The sequence below is a fragment of the Choloepus didactylus genome, chromosome 23, assembly GCF_015220235.1.
Source record: "Choloepus didactylus isolate mChoDid1 chromosome 23, mChoDid1.pri, whole genome shotgun sequence".
In the NCBI taxonomy this organism is placed as follows: Eukaryota; Metazoa; Chordata; class Mammalia; order Pilosa; family Megalonychidae; genus Choloepus; species Choloepus didactylus.
In genome coordinates, this window is record NC_051329.1 from 8411787 (window position 1) to 8434167 (window position 22381).

The window sequence follows — 22381 nt, forward strand, 5'->3', positions numbered from 1 at the left end:
TGTTGTGTATGTATTACCATAACATTTTTAAGACGTCAGTACTACCCAGAACAATTTACAGATTCAACACAATCCCGATCAAAAGTCCAACAGCCTTGTTCACAGAAATGGAAGAGCTAATCATCAATTTCATATGGAAGCCAAAGGGCCCTGAATAGCCTAAAATCACCTTGAAAAAGAACATAGTTGGAGGAGTCACACATACTGTGCCGGTTTGAAACTGTTAGGGACCCCAGAAAAACCATGATCTTTAAATCCAATTTGCTGGGTGGACACTTTTGATTGAGTGTTTCCATGGAGATGTAACTCACCCAACTGTGGGTGAGACTTTTGATTAGATTATTTCCATGGAAGTGTGGACCCAGCCCATTAACTCTCACTAGAGAGCTCAAGAGCAGACACAGACGATGACACTTGGAGATGCAGACAGGACAAGTGGAGATGGTAAACTAAGAGATGAAGCCCCGAGTTTGCCCCAGAGAAGCTAAGAGAGGACCTCCAGACACTTAGAGAGAAACGCCCTGGGAGAAAGAGTAGTTAAGACAGAATCCCAGAGACATTTTGGAGAAAGCGTTTTTGAAACACAACCCAGGAGCAAAGGACCGGCAGACACCAGCCACACGCCTTCCTAGGGGACAGAGGTGTTCCGGATGAAATCAGCCTTGCTTCATCGAAGGATCCTCTTGTTGATACTTTAGTTTGGATATTTTCATGGCCTTCAGACTGTAAATCTGTAACCTAATAAATCCGCTTTATAAAAGCCAATCCATTTCTTGTATTTTGCTGAACGGCAGCATTAGCAAACCAGAACACTTAACATTTTCAAAAATTCTTATAAAACTATAGTAGTAAAAACAAAGTGTTACTGGCATAAGCACCGACACACAGACCAATGGAATAGAATAGCAAGTTGAGAAATAAACCCATACAACTATGGGCAATTGATTTTTGGCAAGGATGACAAGTCCATTCAATGGGGGAAAGAATAGTCTCTGACTAAATGGTACTGGAAAAACTGGATATCCTCATGCAAATGAATGAAAAGGAATCCTGACCTCACACCTTATACAGAAATTAACAGAAGATGTATCAATGACCTAAACGTAGAGCTAAAATTGTAAGACTCTTAGAAGAAAACATAGGGGAATATCTTCAGGAACTTGTATTAGAAATTGGATCCTCAGACTTTACACCAAAAGCACAAGCAAGAAAAGAAAAATGAACTGAACTTCTTTAAAATGAAAAACTTTTATGCATCAAAGGACATTATCAAAGTGAAACGAGAGAATAAAGAAGGGGAGAAAATATTTGGAAACCGTATGTCAGGTAAAGGTTGAATATCCAAATATGTAAAGAACTCCTACAACTCAACAAACAACAGAAAGGCAAAACAAAAACAATTAAAAAATGTGCCAAGGACTTAAGAGATTTTCTTCAAAGAAAATATATAAATGGCCAATAAGCACATGAGAAGATGCTCAACATCATTAGCATGAGGGAAATGCAAATTAAAACCACAGTGAGATACCACTTCACACCCTATAGGATGGCTATTATTTAAAAAAAATATACGTATGTGTAGGCAAGGACAGGGAGAAATAAGAACTCTCAAACATTGTTGGTGAGAATGTAAAATGAAGTCGCTGTGGAAGAAAAGTTTTGCAGTTTCTCAAATATTATGATACAACCTGGTAATCCGACTTCTAGGTTTATATCCCACAAAAAACTGAAAGCAGATATTTTTACACCAATGTTCACAGCTAAAAGGTGGAAACAACCTGAATGTCTAGCAACAGATAATGGATAAACAAAATGTGGTCTAACCACACAATGGAATGTTAGCTGTGAAAAGAAATGAAGTTAGGATACGCGCTACAACACGAGACACCAAGACAGCATGATGAGTGAAGTAAGGCAGATTACAGAAAGACAAACATGGTATGATTTCACTTATATGAAACACCTGGGATATGCAAATTCAGACAGACTCCAGGTATGGGGCAGGTGGGTGGGAGTTAATGCCTGACAGGGACAGGGTTTGTCTGGGGTGAGGAAAACACTTCTGCACCGGACGCGGTGACGATGGCACAACACTATCTGAGTAACGCTGAAAGTGGTTACAATGGGAAATTTTATGTTGCATTTATGTTGCTACAATTAAATAAATTTTTTAAAAAAGCACTTACACATCCATGATCCCACCTGACACAACCACCCTGGAGAGGGCAGGAAGGGTCCACTTCACCCCAAGGAGAGTGGGGGGCAGGTCGGAGGCCACACGGCAGGGGCCGACCCTCCTCACCCCTGGTCTGCACCGTCCTTTCGTTCCACAACTGCTGCTGACCTAGAAGGGGGTGGTTCTGCAGGGAAGTGGGGCCAGTGGGCACCCACTCCTGTGCTTTTTTAAGTCCTTAATAAACACACAGGCCACGTGTGGCCACACTGGTTAAGTCCAGAGCAGCCAGGAGTCAAGGACACCACTGACAGACAGCTCAGGCAGCAGGAAATTTAATGGAAATTCTCAACTGCAGTAACTCAGCAGTCACCACCCGTGTTCAAAGCAGCATGTTTTCAATCGGGGAAAGAGCTGTGGAGGAGGGAACTCAGGCTCCTGGGAGGCTTCGGCCTGAGGGGCCCAGTCTGGCCGTTGGGGATCCGGGCGGGGTATAGGGGTAGCCCTGGAGGGAGGCCTCGGGGGTGGGGGAGGAAAGCCCTAAGCCGCTGACACGCAGCCTCCCGCTTGGAAGGAAGGGGTCACCGCTGAAATGGTAGGCACACAATCTCAGGGCTGCGAGTTACATAAACCTCCCAGAGAAAAAAGCTGGAATGCTTCTTGGCAGAACCAGAAGCAGCACTAGCAATTTTGTGTGTGGTTCCAAGTGCTCTATTATCTGCAGAAACTCCCAGAGGTCCTCTGGCCAACGTCCCTCCTGGGCCTTACTAGGGAGTGTGGGTCCCTGGAGAAACGAACAGCCCAGGTGCAGCCCTCACCGTGGGGCAGCGGCGCTAGAGTCCACCGTGAGCTCTGTGCCCATCTGACACCTCACCCAAAGCAAATCCCAAATACAAGACAAAAGAGCAGGCTCCTTTTGCTTGGCTCCAGACCTCGGCTGATACTTGGTGGCTGTCCCAGAATAAGGACCCGAGGTTAAGGGGCAGGAGGAGGCTGGAGGGGGTGAGTGTGGGTCCTGCCACTAACCATTCCCACCTGGTCCCACCAACCACCCTGGGCATGCGTAGGGTGCTCATTCCAACACTGACTGGCTCAGGTGGGCAGGCAAGGCTGGGGCCCAACCTCAGGAGGCACAGAGTGCTGCTGCTCTGCTGGAGTTTGCAAACAGCACCCGCAGTCCTGTCCCCCTGCCTCCGAGAAGTACCCTGGGCTTCCTGTCGAGCACAGGCACCCCATTGTCCACCAGAGGGTGGGCTGGCTCTGTCTCTGGGCCGTCCCTTGTAGCTGAGACAAAAGGGCCCAGAGCCAAGCCCCCACCTCCAGGAGGGATGGGAAGAGCTGTGTGGGGAGGGGAAAGTGGGCGATGGGGCGCAACCAGCCCCGGGCCTCTGAGGGCAACCTGAGCAGCGGAGTGGACAGGAAACAGGAGGACACTGCCAGCCTGGTGGGTCCCAGCTGGGACATGGGAACCCTGGGATCTGCCCGGCACCCCCAGGGATGCTGATGCCAATCTCTCCCCGCCGTCCCTCCCACCCTAGCAATCGCTGGCTTCTCTTCCCAGACGTTCTCTTCTGCTGCCCTGTCAGCCCCCCAGCTCTGTCATCCAATGCCCCCAGACCCTGGATAAGTGCCCCAGAGCACCTCACTTTGCCAAAGGTCAGAGCAGCTGAGCGCTCACACTGGCAGATCCAAGAAATCAGCATCCCGAGGCGGCCGCAGCCCGACAGCCGCCGTGGACTGGGATTTTCTGCTCGTCCCTAACCTCACACTGTGAGCCCAGACGGCGGGCGAGGCCCCCCTGCACTGCCCCAGTCCCAGCGTGCTGAACGGAAACTCATGAAGAAAGGCGCTAACTCGAACAGCATGTCTGTTCCATGTATTTTCTGAAGAGCTGCGTCAGGCCGGCGGGCCCGGCTGCCCGGGGAGTTTCCTGCGGCCGGGAGGGCGCCCCCCGGCAGGGCCGCTGTGCAGCGCGTGTGGGCCCCTCCGAGGCTCCGGCCGAGTCGGCGGCCCAGCCCGAGACCCCCGCCCGCGGCCCCGGCGCCGAGGGCCTCGCCCGCCTAGCAGTTCAGGAGCTGGGCCGGGTGGACGCCGTCCTTCCTGTCGAGCTGCGGAGACCGAAAGCGCGAGCTCAGCGGGACGGGGCGAGCCAAGGCCCACGTGCTGAAGCCCCCCCGGGCCCCTCGGACGCGGCCAGCACCCCTTTCCCCCCAGCAGCCCCCCTCGGCCCCAGCGTTGACACCAGCACCTGGTGGTCCTGCCGGGGGGCCAGGGTGGGCTTCTGGGCCAGGGGCGGCTTCTTGGAGGCCCCGCTTCGGGGGGCAGTGGGCATGTGGCCCGGCTCCTCCTCGCCAGGCACCCCCACTGCCCCTGCCAGCGCGTAGTGCTGCTTCCGCAGCTCCCCCAGCCGCACGCGCTCAGCCTCCAGCCGCTGCTCCAGCTCCAGGACCCGCACCTGCGGCCCGCACACGTCAGCAGGGCCCCCAGGCCGCTCCTCCCTTCCCCGGGACCCAGCGCTCAGCCCGGGGTGGGGGGCAGGTGCGCCCCCGGGGAGCCGGGCTGTCGCGGGGCGGGGGCTCCGGGACGCCTACCTGGGTTTCCATCTCCTGCTTCTTCAGCTTGATGAGGGACAGCCCTGAGAAGTCCATGGCGTCTGCGGCCAGAGGGGGAGGAAGTGTTGGGTACCCCTGCCCCACCCGGCCTGACCCCACAGCCGGGCACCGACACCACCAGGGCCTCGACCACTTGCCTCTGTCCTCCACCTGCTCCTGGCCCGACCTGGTGGAAGCCACCACGTTGGCGGCCATCTCGTTGACAGTGCGGGAGCACTCCTGCAGGCGGCCCAGGTGGCGGCTGTGCCGCTCGGCCTTCACCTGGGGGCGCAGGTGGGCTGGTCAGGTGGGCCGCGGGCCCCGCCCACTCCAGGGCCGCCCAGGGCCCATCTGAGGCCAGGACGAGGGGGCGGACGGGGGGAGGACGGGGGGCGGACGGCGGGAGGAGGAGGCGCAGGCAGCGGGGATGCAGCAGGCGAGGCCTCACCTTGGAGGCGGCCACCAGCTGGGCCGTGCTAGCCGCGACCTCGTGGGAACAGACGATGAGCTCCTCGTACTTGCCCGTGTGAAGCACCACCCTGTCGGCCGACTCCCTGGGGGAGGGCACCTGTTAGGGCCAGGGCTGGACCCCCATGACGGCAGGGAGACCCCCACACCCCCACTTGCAGGCCCACCCTCCCGCCGACGTACACCAGCTGTGTGGCCCCCCAGCCCACGGCCTTGGAGGCGGAGATGAGTCCTTCCGTCCAGCGCGAATTCTTGGCATAAAATTCTTGCTGTGTGGCCGCCCCCTGGTGGCGACAAGAGGGCAGGGCAGGCAGAGCAGCTCCAGGACCATGACAGACACGGGACCCCCGGGGGGCCCTTCTCCCCTGCCCCACACAAGGGCCGGGCGTGAGGCCTCAGGGGACCAGGGACCAAGCTGGGACCGGAAGGCATATCGTGTGGGGGCTGGGGGCAGGTTTCCCACCGAAGGATTCCAGCAGAGTGGGCTGGGAGGGAAGGGCTCTGTGGTCTGCCCTCTTAGGGAATCTGCTCCTTCCTGCCCCCGCCAGGTGGCCGGTGACAGTGGGCTTGGTGGGCAGGGGCCTCGGAAGCACCGTGCACCAGCTGCCGCGGCCCCGTCCAGCTCACCCTGCCGCTCTCCACGATCTCCTTCTGCAGGCTGGTGGACGCCATCACCAGGAGCCGGATGGCCTGTGAGACCGAGACCAAGTCACTCCGGGGTGGGCAGGGGCAGGGGCGGCCCCCCAGGCAGAGCCGCTGCTCACCTTCATCAGGTCTGTGCAGGAGGTGAGGATCCTGGGAGGGAGCAGAAGGAGGTGAGGGGGGACAGAGGAGGGAGCCACCCCCAGCCGGCTCGTCTGCCATGGGGACCAGAGGGGCCCCTGCCCACAGCAGGGCCTCAGTACTTGGGGCAGGGGGGATGGCAGAGGGGCTGCTCTTCCCAACACCTCCTTTCTGGAGAGCCACAAGCGGCCAGGAGGGGCAGCACCTCAGCACCTGGGCAGGCCGTGGGGGACCTGCTCCATGCTGGAGACTGGGGGGCTGGACAGAAACGGGGCCTTCACCTCTCGTTCACCTCCAGCTTCACCCCAGAGCTCAAGTGGCGGGCCTGGTTCATCATGTCCTAGACAGGAAAAGGGAGCCGTGAGAGGGGTGGGAAGAAGGCAGCCTGGGGGAGGGGGGACCCAGTGCCAGGCCAGCCCCCCAGGCCAGTGACCGAGCCTGGGAGGGGAGAGCATGGCCCCAGGCCTGGAGACCCTCCCCAACCCCCTGAAGTCACCATGTGTGCCATGTGTAGGGGCTGAGTAGGGCAGAAATGGGCCAACCCCGGGCCCCCAGCCTCCATACTCCTGCGGGAACGGCTGTGCCCTGGTTCTTACCTCGATCCTCCGCACGGCATCTTCGATGGCTGCAGATGTGGCTGCCATCTCCTTGTCCACCATGGCCCCAAGCTCCTCCTGACGCACGTCCAGGCTCTTGGGTTTCAGCTCCTGGGGTGGGGGCATGAATCCGGGGAGTCAGGAAGGGACAGATTCTTAAATCCCCTCCCCTCACTGGGTGCCTGGGAAAGAGGTGGGGCCACAGGACACTGGGGGTGGGATGCTCACACGAACACCAGTTCACGCTGACCCAGGCAGGGGGTGCAGAACAAGCCAAGGCCCAAGGCCCAAGCCCAGCCCTGGGGCGCCCCTCATACCCCAGCCCCCCCCGGGCCTCGGCCGCCCACCTCACCTGGGCCAGCCGCAGGACGTCCCGCAGGGGCCCCTGCACCAGGCTGGGCTGCGCCTGCGGCAGAGCCTGCCGGTCCTGCAGCCGCCCCATAAGCTCCAGGCCGCGGGCCCCACATTCCCTGCAGGCGTCCATCAGGCCTGAGCGGGGAAAGGGGACAGGAGGGTGGGCCGTCAAGAGAAGGGATACCCGAGAACCCCGGGAGAGCCCTCAGGCCCCAGCCCGGCCCCGCCCTGGCACTCACGGTCAGCGTGGTCGGTGGGAGCCAGGTGGGAGGTGGCGCCGCCATTGACGATGGTGTCTGCAGCCAAGTGCGTGAACCGGGTCAGGGCAGCCACCAGGGCTGAGGCATCTGCAGGGCGGACGGGGCAGTCAGCAGGTGGGAGGGGGTGAGGCCTGGAGCACCCCAAGCTGGTGCTCCCCAGGACCTCGTCTCACTAAACCTTTCAGCAGCCCTAAGACATAGGCCCCAAGACCCCAATCTGTAGACGAGGACAGGAAGGCCTGGAGAGGAGGTCTGTGTGTCCCGCGGCAGGGCCTGTGGCAGGCACGGCCGGGGGGCATCTGCTCAGTTTCCCAAAACGTGCCTGCGACCCAGAAAGCCCTCAGGACTGGCAGGAGGCAGCACCTGTTGCTCCGGCCTGGACACAGACCCACGGTCCCGGCCCCACCCTTGCTGTCATCTACCTGACATCGAGGTCAGGTACTGGGCGTGGCCTCTCTCCAGGGCGCTCACGGCGTCCAGGGCAGCCTGGGCCCGGCTCTCCAGGTAGTCTGCAAATGCAGAAGGGCCGGTGAGGCTGGCGGAGCCTGGCCCCAGACCCCTTCTGCCAGTCCCCTGGCCGGGGTGGAACCGAGGTGAGTGTGGGCAGGTGAGGCAGGGAAGGAAGGGGACAGTCCTGGCTCCTACCTGGGGAGCTGGTGCAGCGCAGGTGCAGGGGGTCATCCAGCTTGCTCATGGCGTCCCGGAGGATGCCCTCTGCCTCGGTGGCCGCGCCCCGGAGCACCGCAAACTGCTCGTCCAGGAGCCTCCGCTGCAGCCCCTGCTCCTCACACTCCTAGCAGGGGAGGGGAAAGGCAGCTCAGACCATCCCCCAGGCCCAGAGCAGCTGAGACCCTCTGCGGAAAGGGGCTATCCTTGCTGGGGGGATTCCTGAGGGGTGGCCCCCTTTGCACCCCCCCCAGTGCTTGGAAAGCCCCCTCTCAAGGGCAGAGTGAACTCAATAATAAAAAGACAAACCACCCAATTAAAATATGTACAGTGAATCTGAACAGACATTTCTCCAAAGATATACAAATGGCCACAAGGCATGAAAAGATGCTCAGCATCATTGGTCATTAGGGAAATGACAATCAAAACCACAATGAGATGCCACTTTGCACCTAGGGCGGCTACAATAAAAAAGACGGTATAGCAAAGGTGTTGGCAAAGACATGGAGAACAGTGGAACCCTCACGCTGCTGGTAGGGTATAAAATGGTGCAGCCACTACTGTGGAAAACAGCCTGCTGGTTACTTTTATGGAAAAACAATAGAGTTACCATTTGATCTGGCAATTTTACTTCTAGGTATAGACCCGAGAGAAATGAGAACAAAGGTCCACACAAAACCTTGTACACCAGTAACGCTTCATAGCAGCATTATTCACAGCAGCCATAAGGTGGAAACACCCAAATGTCCATCAACTGGTGAACACATAAACAGAATGTGGTCTGGACACATGATGGAATATTATTCAGCCATAAAAAATGAAAAAAAAGTGCTGATGTGCTAGACACATGGATGACGTGCAAAAACACGATGCTACGGGAGAGGAGCCGCACACAAGGGGTCACACGCTGTACGATTCCATTTATATGAAATGTCCAGAACAGCCAAATCGAAAGAAATGGGACACAGAGTGGTGGTGGCTCAGGGCTGGGTGGGGTGGAAGGATTGGGGTTGACTACTGATGGGCAGCCAGGTTTCAGGGGTGAGGAAAATGCCCTCAAGTTGGTTGTGGTGATGGTTGCTCAACCCTGCGAAAAAGGTTAAGCCTAAAAGCCACTTAACTGTATACTTTAAATGGGTGAACCATATGGTATGTGAACTATATCTCCCCAAAAGTATTCTTTTTAATAATAAAATAATGAGATCTGAACACAGAAAACTACAAAATGTTGCTGAGACAAAACAAAGACTTGACTAAATTTCGTTAAGATGTCAATCCTACTAACGCAATTTCCAGATTCAACACAATCCCAAACAAAATTCCATCAGCCACCTTCACAGAAACAGAAAAGCCAATCATCAGATGCATACAGAATGGCAAAGAGCCCCAAATAACCAAAGCCATCTTGAAAAAGAACACAACTGGAAGACTCACAGACTCCAATTTCATAACTTCTTACAAAGCTGTAGTGATCAGAACAGTGTGGTACTGGCACAAGGACACACAGATAGAACAAGGGGACAGAACTGAGAGTTCAGAAATAAACCAACACATATCTGGCCAACTGATTTTTGACAAGGGTGCTACATCCACTCAATGGAGAAAGAATAGTCATTTCAGCAAATGGTGGTGGGAAAACTGGAAATCCACGTGAAAAAGAATGAAGGTGGATCCTTACTTCAGACCATGAACAAAAATTAACTCAAAATGGATCAAAGACCTAAACACAAGAGCTAAAACTATAAAACTCTTAGAAGAAAATGTATCTTCAGGACCTTGTAGTAAGCAATGGATTCTCAGACTTTACACCAAAAGCACAAGCAACAAAAGGAAAAATAAACTGGACTTCATCAATATTTACAACTTTTGTGCAAAAGACATAATCAAGAAAGCAAAAAGATCACCTCTGGAGGGACTAGAAAAATAGGAAACTAATCATAAAGCAAGGAGAAAGAAAGATTAGAGCACAAACAAATGAAATCAAGAACAAGAAAACAACAGAGAGAATCAACAAGCCCAAAAGGTGGTTCTTTCAAAAGATCAGTAAGATCGACAAACCCTTAGCTAGACTGACAAGAGAAAAAAAAAGAGAAGATACAAAGAAGTACCATCAGAAATGAGAGGCAAACAGTAGTAGTGACCACACAGAAATAAAAAAGGTAAGAGGATATGGTAAACATCTATAATGCCAACAAACTAGGCAACTTAGATGAACTGGACAACTTCCTAGAAACACACGAACAATCTACATTGTCTACAGAAGACAGATAAGAGCTCAACAAGTCAATTACAAGTAGAGATTGAATCCATGATCAAAAACCTCCCAACAAAGAAAAGCCCAGGACTAGATGGCTTCATAGGTGAATTCTACCAATCATTCCAGGAAGAATTAATACCAGTCCTGCTCAAATGCTTCCAAAAAATTGAGGAGGAGGGAACAGTATCTAACTCATTCTGTGAAGCCAACATCACTGTAATACCAAAGCCAGAAATGGATACTACAAGAAAATTACAGGCCAATCTCGCTAATAAATATAGAAGTAAAAATCCCCAACAAAATACTTACAAATCAAATCCAACAGCAAGTTAAAAGAATCATACACAATGATAAAGTTGGTTTCATTCCAGGTAGGCAAGGATGGTTCAACACAAGAAAATCAATTAATGTAATACACCACATTAACAAATCAAAGGGGAAAAAACACATCATACTGAATGACACAGAAAAAGCATTTGACAGAGAGGCAGGGCAAGATGGTGGAGTAGTGAGGTATGGGAGGCAGGGCAAGATGGTGGAGTAGTGAGGTATGGAATCTAGTTACTCCTCTAGGGCAGCTGGTAAATAGCCAGGAACTGTGTGGAACAGCAGCTTCAGGGACTTCTCTGACCCTCACACGTCACAGACCAGTGTGGAATGGGTGGAATGGCTGAGATCGTAGCAAAAACCTGGGCTGCCCCTCACGCCAGGCATGGCAGACTGTCTTGGAGCTGCTTCTCTGAGGGAAAAAGAAACAATCTCTGCTGGGAGCAGGGAAAGGAGCTCAACCCGGCACCAACTGCAGAATTAATTAACAAATTCAGACTGCTGAATAGAAAGCTCCGAGCACAGATAAACCAGCCTTGAGCACCAAAAGAGCTGGGAGAAATCCATCCAGCAGAGAGGAGGTGGGGCTGACATCAAGACAAAAACAGAGACTTTTGGAGTTGGGGGTGTTCAGAATACTGGAAAAGGGCTGGGCTCCAAGAAAAAGGGGCACACAGAGACTCTTACCAAATCGGGCTCTGACTTCCAAATCCTGGGAGTTGGGATCCTGCTCTGAAAAGGGTCTTTTTTTTTTTTCTCTCCAACTTTTTATCTTTTTACTTTTCAATAGCCCATCAGAGCTCCTGCTTCAGCACTATCCTAGGCAAGGACAGAATTAAGAATTAAAGTTGTCTGAAAGGAACTATTCAGGGGAAAGAGATAACAGCCTAAAGGGCTTATCTTTAAACACTCCATACTGGGACTGCGAAAACCTGGGGGCTGGGGAAAGTCCCTGAAATGGGTTTTCTTTCTTTCTTTCTTTTTTTAACAACTATTCTAAGTATCTCATTACAGAAAGCCTCAGATATTTGCAATCAGCCCCTGGATCCAGGCAAGGGCAGAGCTAAGATAGGTCTGAAAGACAAAGAAGACAGTGGGGGCAGGGCCTAGCACAAGTGGCAGCCCTCCCTCAGAAAAGTCAGACCCCAGGGGCTGGAAAACAGAAACCAGCTTCAGTCAGCCACACCCCTGGCAGGAACAGGGTCTGCAGAGAATGAAAGGTTTCTATGGCTCCTCTTTACACTGGTGGGGAGCTGCAGGCCGACAAGCGCCACCCACTGGACAGGATAGGAAAAGCACAGAGCCTAGAGGTTACACAGGAGGGTCTGACAATCTGAGGAATTTCATTCTCAGGGAAACTTCATATCCTCTTCCTGAGACCTGAGCCTCTCTGGACTGGGAAAATCTAAATGGAGTCAATCATATCTGGGGAAACGCTCTCACAAATGTTTACACAGAGGCAGGGTAAGAACCAGAAAAACAAGAAGTGAAAAATTCTGATCAACTAACCAGAAGCTAGGCTAGAGGTCTAGAATATGATGATCTGCATGCCAAAGAACAGAGAACAAAAAAACCCAATAAGGAAACCCTAGGTAAAAGAGAGAAAATGAACTCCATAATAAACTAATCAAGAAAATCAGATGCCTACACAGCTAAAAATAATGAGCCATACTAGGAAACACGAAAGCATGGACCAGCCTAAGGAACAAACTAACACTTCAACTGAGATACAGGAAGCGAAACAAGTAAAGATGTTCACACAAACATGCTAAATCAATTCAAATATCAAATCATTAAGTTGAGGGAAGATATGACAAGAGAGATAAAGGATATAAAGAAGAAGTTGGGTGAACATAACGAGGAACTCAGAAGTCTGAAAAAACAAATGGCAGAACATATGGGAATGAAAGGCACAACAGAAGAGATGAAAAACACAATGGAGACTTACACCACCAAATTTGAAGAGGCAGAAGAAAGGATAAGTGAACTAGAAGACAGGACATCTGAAATCCTACACACAAAAGAACAAATGGAGAAAAGAATGGAAAAATATGAGCAGGGTCTTAGGGAACCGAATGACAACATGAAGTACATGAATATACGTGTCCCAGAAGGAGGAGAGAAGGGAAAAGGGGCAGAAGGAATAATAGAAGAAATAATCACTGAAAATTTCCCATCTCCTATGGAAGATATAAAATTACAGATTCAAGAAGTGCAGTGTAACCCAAACAGAATAGATCCCCATAGACCTACTCCAAGACACTTACTGATCAGACTGTCCAATGTCAAAGACAAAGAGTGAATTCTGAAAGCAGCAAGAGAAAAGCAATCCATCACATACAAGGGAAGCTTGATAAGACCATGTACAGATTTCTCCACAGAAACCATGGAGGCAAGAAGGCAGTGGTATGATATATTTAAGATACTGAAAGGGAAAAACTGTCAACCAAGAACTCTATATATGGCAAAACTGTTTTCCAAAATTGAGGGAGAGAGAGTGACGTTAACATGGTGACATAACAGCTACTAAAAACTTCTCTCCAAAGATTCAACAACAAAAAAGGACAGTTCTGAATTGTTTGAAACTCTGGAGGAGGATATAGACTGGAGAAAGACCCTGCAAATGCTGAATTGAAGAAAGAGAAGACACATTAGGTAGGAATTTCCTGTCCCAGACCAGCCAGTCCTCTCCCCTCCCCTTCACTCAGTCTCCGTGTGGGAAAGGCACAGAAACAGCAGGCCAGAGCCCTCCCACCAGGGACACAGATTTTAAAATCGCTCAGCAGTGAAAAAAAACACTCACTGTTTGAAGACTGGAGATATGAATGAAATGGACTTGGTTGAAATTGGGGTAGATCAGACTAAAGGGTAGAGGATGATATTAACTGTGCTTTAAAACTTTGACTTCTGTGTGGGACCAAAGAGCATTTATTTGGTGAAAAAAACTATATTTTCTGTAGCATACTGTATAATTTAACTTGTATGGTCAATTTACTCAAATACCATAATGAACCTTGACTAGACAGTGAGATCTTGTTGGTATGTACAGGTTAGGATGAAACCCTGATACAACCCCTGAGGGACTGGGGAAAAATGCAGAAATATTAAATCTCCCCAGCTGAGGAATTCCTGATATTCTCTCAAGCACTGGGGACCGCTAAGCTTAGTAGGCTGAGACCTAGATCTTGGGGCTTGCCCTTATGAAGCTTGATACTGCAGAGGAGAGGCTAAGCCTACTGTGCTGGTTTGGATGTATTATGTTCCCCCAAAATGCCATTATCTTTGATGCAGTCTTGTGTGGGCAGGAAACGTATTGATGTTCATTGGGCTGGAGACTTCTGATTGGGTGTTTCCGTGGAGATGTGATCACTCAACTGTGGGTGAGATCTTTCACTGGATAATATCCATGGAGGTGTGGCCCGGCCAAGAGGGACACTTTGAAGAACACACAGGAGCTGAAAGAGGAGCTGCAGATGAGAGACAGTTTGAAGATGGCTGTTGAAAGCAGGCTCTTGCTCTGGAGAATCTAAGAGAGGACAAATGCCCCAAGAGCAACTAAGAGTGACATTTTGAGGAGGAGCTGTGGCCTAGAGAGGAACGTCCTGGAAGAAAGCTACTTTGAAACCAGAACTTGGAGCAGATACCAGCCACGTGCCTTCCCAGCTAACACAGGTTTTCCGGATGCCATTGGCCATCCCCCAGTGAAGGCACCAAATTGTTGATGCATTACCTTGGACATTTTATGGCCTTAAGACTGTAACTGTGTAACCAAATAAACCCCCTTTATAAAAGCCAGTCCATTTCTGGTGTTTTGCATTCTGGCAGCATTAGCAAACTGGAACACCCACCCATAATTGTGCCTAAAAGTCACCCCCAGAGAACCTCTTTTGTTGCTCAGATGTGGCCTCTCTCTCTACACCAACTTGGCAGGTAAACTCACTGCCTTCCCCATTATGTGGGATATGACTCCCAGGGATATAAATCTCCCTGGCAACGTAGATTGAGACTCCTAGGGATGAGCCTGGATTCTGCATCATGTGATTGAGAAAGCCTTCTGGACCATAAGGGGGAAGAGAAATGTAACAAAATAAAGTTTCAGTGGCTGCGAGATTCCAAATGGAGTCGAGAAGTCATTCTGGAGGTAACTCTAATCGTTATATAGATTTCCCTCTTTAGTTTTAAGTTTATCAGAACAGTTAGAAGAAAATATGTCAAACTGTTGAACTGCAATCCATTATCCTTGATTCTTGAAGCTGAGCACATAACTATATGGCTTATGTGGTGTGACCGTGTGATTGTGAAAACATATGGCTCACACTCCCTTACCCAGTGTATGGACAAATAAGTAGAAAAATGGGGACAAAAAATAAATGACTAATATGGGGGAGGAAGGGTATGGGATGTTCTGAGGATTCGTTTATTTTTATTCATATTTTTATTTTTTGGAGTAATGAAAATGTTCAAAAACTGATTGTGGTGATGAATGTGCAACTATATGATGATACTGTGAACAACTGTTTTACACTTTGGATGATGGTATTGGAATATATTTCAATAAAAAATGGTAAAAAAAAAAAAAAAAGGACGCCTCAAAAAAAAATGAATGAGGGAAAGATTAAAATATTTTCAAACAAATAGACACTGAGAGAGTTTGTGAATAACAGACCTGTGCTTCAAGAAACACTAAAGGGAGTGCTACAGGCTGATAGGAAAAGAGAGGAGAGACAGGTATGGAGAAGAGTGTAGAAAAGAGGATTGTAGAAAAGAAGACTATAAGGAAGGGTAAAAGGAGACAGAAAAAAAGATATGATAAATAAAAACCAAAAGACCAAATGGTAGAAGAAAGTACTGCCTTACAGCAATAATACTAAATGTTAATGGATTAAACTCCCCAATAAAAAGTCATAGACTGGCAGAATGGATTAAAAAACAAGACCCAGCTATATGCTGCCTACAAGAAACTCATTTTAGACACAAGGACAAAAATAGGCTGAAAGTGAAAGGTTGGAAAAAGATGTATCAGGCAAACAGCAACCAGAAAAAAGCAGGAATAGCTATATTAATATCAGACAAATTAGACTTCAATTGTAAAACAATTCACAAAGAAGGACACTATATTATTAATAAAAAGGACAATTCATCAAGAAAACATAACAATCATAAATATTTATGCACCAAGCCAGAGTGCCCCAAAATACATGAGGCAAACACTAACAACACTGAAAGAAGAAGTAGATACTTCTACAATAATTGTTGGAGTCTTCAATACTCTGCTCTCATCGATGGATAGAACATCTAGACAGAATATCAATAAGGAAATGGAGATGTTCAATTGTACAATCGATGAACTAGACTTGACAGACATTTATAGAACACTACACCCCATAACAGCAGGATACATGTTTTTCTCAAGTGCTCAGAGAACATTTTCTAGGATAGACCACATGTTGGGTCATCAAGCAAGTCTCAACAAATTTTAAAATATAGATTATTACACAAAAGACATTCTTGGATCATAATGGAATGAAGCTTGAAACAACAGGCAGAAGGTCATAAAATTTACAAATATGCGGAGGCTAAACAACACACTCTTAGAAAACCAGTGGGTAAAGGAAGAAATTACAAGAGGAATAAGTAAATACCTCAAGGCAAATGACAATGAAAACACCAACATATCAAAACTTATGGTATGCAGCAAAGGCAGTGCTGAGAGGGAAATTTATTGCCCTAAATGCCTATATTGAAAGAGAAGAAGGAGCAAAAATTGAGGAATTAATTATTCACCTGGAGGAACTAAAGAACAAACAGCAAACTAACTCCAAAGCAAACAGAAGAAATAACAAAGATTAGAGCAGAAATAAATGAAATTGAGAACATGAAACCAATAGAGAATCAACAAAACCAGAAGTTGGTCTCTGAGAAAATCAATAAAATTGATGAACCCCTAGTTAGGCTAACAAAGGGGGGGTGGGGGCTGTGTGCAAATGAATACAATCTGAAATGGGAAAGGAAACATAACCACGACCCTGCAGAAATAAGGGACATAATGAGAGGCTATGAGCAACTATATGCTAATAAACTAGACAACTTAGACGAAATGGACGACTTCCTAGAAAAGCATGAACACAAACACTGACTCGAGAAGAAACAGACGACTTCAACAAACTAATCGCAAGTAAAGAGATTGAGTCAGTCATCAAAAAGCTCCCCCACAAAAAAAGCCCAGGACCAGATGGCTTCACAAGTGAATTCTAACACGCATTTAAGAATAATTAATACCAATCCTGCTCAAACGCTTCAAAAAAATGGCAGAGAATGGATAGCTACCTAGTTCATTCTATGAAGCCAACATTACCCTAATATCAACGTCAAAGACACTACAAAAAAAGGAGAAAATTATAGACCAGCCTCTTTAATGACTATAGATGCAAAAATCCTCAACAAAAATACTAGCAAATCGAATCCAGCAGCACATTAAAAGAATTATACACCATGACCAAGTGGGGTTTATTCCAGGTATGCAAGGTTGGTTCAACACAAGAAAATCAATTAATGTAATACACCACATCAATCAATCAAAGCAGAAGAACCACAAGATCATCTCAAGTGATGCAGAAAAGGCATCTGACAAAATCCAACATCCTTTCTTGATGAAAACACTTCAAAGGCTAGGAATAGAAGGAAACTTTCTCAATAGGATAAACACAATATAAGAAAATCCCACAACTAACATCATACTCAGTGGGGAAAGACTGAAAGCTTTCCCCTCTGAGATCAGGAACAAGACAGAGATGCCCACTGTCACCACTGTTATTCAACACTGTGCTGGAAGTTCTAGCTAGAGCAATTAGGCAAGAAAAAGAAATAAAAGGCATCCAAATTGGAGAGGAAAAGTAAATCTTTCACTGTTTGCAGATGATATGATCCTATATGTAGAAAAGCAAGAAAAATCTATAGCAAAGCTACTAGAGCTAATCAATGAATACAGCAAACGGGCAGACTGCAAGATCAACACTCAAAAATCAGTAGTGTTCCTATACACAAGTAATGAGCAACAGGAGGAGGAAATCAAGAAAAAAATTCCATTTACAATAGCAACCAAAAGAATCAAGTATTTAGGAATAAACTTAACCAAGGCCACAAATGATGTATATAGAGAAAACTACAAGAAACTGCTAAAAGAATCAAACAGGACCTTAAAAAAATGGAAGAACATACTGTATTCATGGATTGGAAGACTAAATATAGTTAAAATGTCAATTCTACCTAAACTGATTCATAGATTCAATGCAATACCAATTAAAATCCCAACTTACTTTGCAGAAATAGAAAAACCAATAACCAAATTTATTTGGAAGGGCAGGGTACCCCAAATAGCTCAAAATATCTTGAGAAAGAGGAACAAAGTGGGAGGCCTCGCACTACCTGACTCTGAAGTGTACTACAGAGCTTCAGTGGTCAAAACAGTATGGCACTGGCATATAGATACACATACTGACCAATGGAATCAAACTGAGTGTTCAGAAACAGAACCTCTCATCTAGGACAACTGATCTTTGATAAGGCGGTCAAGCCAAAGGAACTGGGACAGAGCAGCCTCTTCAATAAATGGTGTTTGGAGAACTGGATATCCATATCCAAAAGAATGAAAGAAGACTCCTCTCTCACACCTTATACAAAAATTAACTCGAAATGGATCAAAGACCTAAATATTAGCACTAAGACCATAAGACTCTTAGAAGAAAATGTAGGGCAATATCTTAAAGATCTTGTGATAGGAGGTGGTTTCTTAGACCTCACACCCAAGGTGTGAACAACCAAAGAACAGACAGACAAATGGGATCTCCTCAAAATTAAACGCTTTTGTACATCAAAGGACTTTGTCAGAAAAATAACAAGGCAGCCTACACAATGGGAGGCAATATATTTGGAAACTATATATCAGATAAAGGTTTAATATCCAGAATATATAAACGATTCTGCAACTCAACCCAGAAACACAAACAACCCAATTTAAAAATGGGCAAAAGACATGGATAGACACTTTTCTGAAGAGGAAGTAAAAATGGCTCAAAAACATGAAAAGATGCTCAACTTCACTGGCTGTCATGCAAATGCAAACCAAAACCACAATGAGGTATCACCTCACACCTACCAGAATGGCCATTATCAATAAAACAGAAAACTGCAAGTGCTGGAGAAGATGTGGAGAAAGAGGCACACTTATTCACTGTTGGTGGGAATGTAGAATGGTGCAGCCATTCTGGAAGGCAGTGTGGTGGTTCCTCAGGAAGTTAAGTATAAGATCCAGCAATTCCATTACTTGGTATATAATTGGAGGAACTGAAAGCTAAGACACGAACAGACATTTGAAACTGATGTTTACAGCAGCATTATTCACGATTGTCAAGAGACAGAAACAGCCCAAATGTCCATCAACGGATGAGTGGATAAACAAACTGTGATATATACACACTGTTAGAAATTTCGGGGTGCACGGTCATCAATCGACTTCAGGCAGGAAATTTATTTACTGAAGAAAAGCTTCAGCCTGCTCGAGATAAAGGGAGAGCTGTATTTATGTCCAGCTACCAGGGGTTGTCAGTTGGTAAAGATGGACAGGAGTTTAGCTGATGGATTAGATGGTGATCTGACCCGGTCTGTTGGGGTGGGAAATGAGAAGGAATGGCATCGAGCCAATGGAAAACTGAGTAGGGGCTTTTAGTGTCCTTTTAAGGATTGGAATGTATATAGCTGGGGAAGGGGGGGGTGGTTTGGGCAGGATGCAGTGGCTGATTACCAGGAAGTTTTGTACAAAGGCCTTGTCTAATGTGCCGTTTGTGAAAGCCTGCATTTGGAGTGGAATTTTCCAACACACATGATGGAATATTATGCAACTGTAAGACAGAAAAAAGTCGCGGAACATATAATAATGTGGATGAACTTTGAGGATGTTGTTGAACGAATTAGCCAGAAACAAAAGGACAAATACTGTATGGCCTCACTAATTTGAACTTACATTAATGAGCAAACTTTGAGAGTCACAAGCTGAGAACACAGGTTGTCAGCAGATAGAAAGAGGGTAGAAATTGGGCATTTGATGATGAAGGAGTATAGCGTGTTCAACAGACAACGATGGTGACTAAATGTACAAACATAAAAACGTTGTTACATGTGGGAGAACAAATGAATGTCAAACTTGCAAGGTGTTGAAAGGGATGGTATTAGGGAAAAATATAATCAAAGCAAACTGGAGTCTATGGTTAACAGTAACATTGTAATATGCTTCCATTAAATGTAGCAAAGGCAATATACCAAAGCTAAATGTCTATAAGAGAGGGATAAAGGAGGAAGAGAAATGAAACAAAATAAAGTTTGAGTGGCTGAGAGATTTCAAATGGAGCCGAGAGGTCACTCTGGAGGACATTCTTAAGCACTATATAGATATCCATTTTAGTTTTTGGTGTATTGGAATAGCTAGAAGGAATTACTTGAAACTGCTGAACTGCAACCCAATAGCCTTGATTCTTGAAGACAACTGTATAACTACAAGTAGCTTGCATGGTGTGACTGTGAAAACCTTGTGGCTCACACTCCCTTTGTCCAGTGTATGGACAGATGCATAGAAAAATGTGGACAAAAACTAAATGAAAAATAGGGTGGGATGGCGGGGATAGAATGTTTCGGGTGTTCTTTTTTTTACTTTTACTTATTTATTTTTTGGATTAAGAAAAATGTTCAAAAGTTGATTCTGGTGATGAATCCCAACTATATGATGGTACTATGAATAGCTGATTGTACACTGTGGATGACTGTAGGGTGTGTAAATATATCTCAATAAAACTGCATTAAAAAAAAAAGCATTTGACAAAATCCAGCATCCTTTCCTAATAAAAACACTTTGAAAGATAGGAACAGAAGGAAACTTTCTCAACATGATAAACGGCATATATGTAAAACCCATAGCTAACACTGTACTCAATAGTGAAAGACTGAAAGCTTTCCCTATAAGATTAGGAATAAGACAAGGATGCCCACTGTTGCCTCGGTTATTCAACACCATGCAAGAAGTTCTAGCTAGAGCAATTAGGCAAGAAAAAGAAATAAAAGGCATCAAAATGAGAACAAAAGTACAACTTTCACTATTTGCATATGACACGAACATATATTCAGAAAGTTCCGAAAAGTCTATGACAAAGCTATTAGAACTAATAAATAAGTTCAGCTAAGTGGCAGGATACAAAGTCAACACGCAAAAAGCAGTAATGTTTCTATACACTAGTAATGACCAATCTCAGGAGGAAATCAAGAGAAAGTTTTACATTTACAATAGCAAATAAATGAATCAAATTTCTAGGAATAAATGTAACCAAGGATGTAAAGAACCTGTACACAGAAAACTACAAAACACTGCTAAAAGAAATAAAAGATGCACTAGATAAATGGAAGAACATTCCCTGTTCACAGACTGGACGATTAAATATAGTTAAGATGTCAATTCTAACCAAAGGGATTTACAGATTCAGTGCAATCCCAATCAAAATTCTAACAGCTTACTTTGAAGAAACAGAAAAGCCAATTATTACATTTATCTGGAAGGGCAATGGACCGCAAATATCTAAAAACATCTTGAAAAAGAAGAACAAAGTTGGAGGACTCACACTGCCTGACTTCAAAGCATATTACAAAGCCACAGTGATCAAGACAGCATGATATTGGTATAAAGAAAGAGTCAAGAGGTCACCCTGGAAAGTATTCTTATGTGCTATATCACTTTTTAGTCTTTAGTGTGTTGGAATGGCTAGAGGGAAATACCTGAAGCTGTCGAACAGCAAGCCAGTGACCTTGACTCTTGAAGACGATTGTATAACTATGCAGCTTGCACAGGGTGACTGTGTGACTGTGAAAACCTTGTGGCTCGCACTCCCTTTATCCAGTGTATGGACAGATGAGTGGGAAAATGGGGACAAAAATCAGATGAAGAATAGGGTGGGATGGAGGGGATGGAAAGTTTTGGGTATTCTTTTTTTATTTTTATTTTGGAGTAAGGAAAAGGTTCAAAAATTGATTCTGGTGATGAGTGCACAAATGTATGATGGTGCTGTGAATGACTGTACACTGTGGATGACTGTAGGGTGTGAGATATATATATATCTCAATAAAACTGAATTAAAAAAAGTAAATGAACAATGAGGGGAGGAGGGGAATGGGATGTTTTGGATGTTCTTTTTTATTTTAATTTTATTTTTTGGAGTAATGAAAATGTTCAAAGTTTGTGGTAATAAATGCACAACTATATGACGATACTGTGAACAACTGATTGTACACTTTGAGTGATTGTATGTTATGTGATTATTCTCAATAAAATTGCATAAAAAAATGAAAAAAAATGGTGCTGGAAGAACTCAATATCCATATCCCAAAGAATCTCACACCTTATACATGAATTAACTCAAAATGGATCAAAGACCTAAATATAAGAGCCAGGATCATAAAACTCCTAGAAGAAAATGTAGACAAGCATCTTCAAGATGTTATGGTAGGCAGGTTTCTTGGACTGACACCCAAAGCACAAGCAATGAAAGAAAAACTTGATCAATGGGACTTCCTTAGAATTGAAGACTTTTGTGCACCAAAGGACTTTGTCAAAAAGGTGAAAAGGCAGCCTACTCAATGGGAGAAAATATTTGGAGACCACATCTCCAATAAGGGTTTGATATCCAGAATATATAAAGAAATCCTACAGGAGAGAACCTAAGATGGTGGCTAGGTGAGACAGGGCAAAACAACACCCCCGTGAAAAATACTAGATAAAAACCAGAAGGTGACCCAGAACACCGGTTTCAGCAATGCACCAGCTGGACAAGGTCTGCTAGAGCCACAGGGGCCATACACTTGGTGAAAAC

The 22381-nt window shown here is 46.5% G+C and overlaps 1 protein-coding gene across 1 annotated transcript in view; it reads right to left on the bottom strand.

Annotated features, from left to right (window-relative positions):
- Positions 1 to 2492: 2492 nt before the first annotated feature.
- Positions 2493 to 22381, bottom strand: part of HIP1R (huntingtin interacting protein 1 related) — a 47232-nt gene continuing 27343 nt past the window's right edge. Inside the window, exons 19-32 of the mRNA XM_037816686.1 lie at positions 7871 to 8018; positions 7648 to 7734; positions 7205 to 7312; positions 6964 to 7100; positions 6612 to 6722; positions 6297 to 6355; positions 5997 to 6027; positions 5860 to 5922; positions 5416 to 5516; positions 5213 to 5318; positions 4923 to 5046; positions 4765 to 4826; positions 4422 to 4628; positions 2493 to 4281 (exon numbers count right to left, since the gene is read on the bottom strand). Coding sequence (XP_037672614.1) covers positions 4234 to 4281; positions 4422 to 4628; positions 4765 to 4826; positions 4923 to 5046; positions 5213 to 5318; positions 5416 to 5516; positions 5860 to 5922; positions 5997 to 6027; positions 6297 to 6355; positions 6612 to 6722; positions 6964 to 7100; positions 7205 to 7312; positions 7648 to 7734; positions 7871 to 8018 — 1392 coding nt within the window. The 3' untranslated portion in view covers positions 2493 to 4233. The remainder of the gene's footprint in view (positions 4282 to 4421; positions 4629 to 4764; positions 4827 to 4922; positions 5047 to 5212; positions 5319 to 5415; positions 5517 to 5859; positions 5923 to 5996; positions 6028 to 6296; positions 6356 to 6611; positions 6723 to 6963; positions 7101 to 7204; positions 7313 to 7647; positions 7735 to 7870; positions 8019 to 22381) is intronic.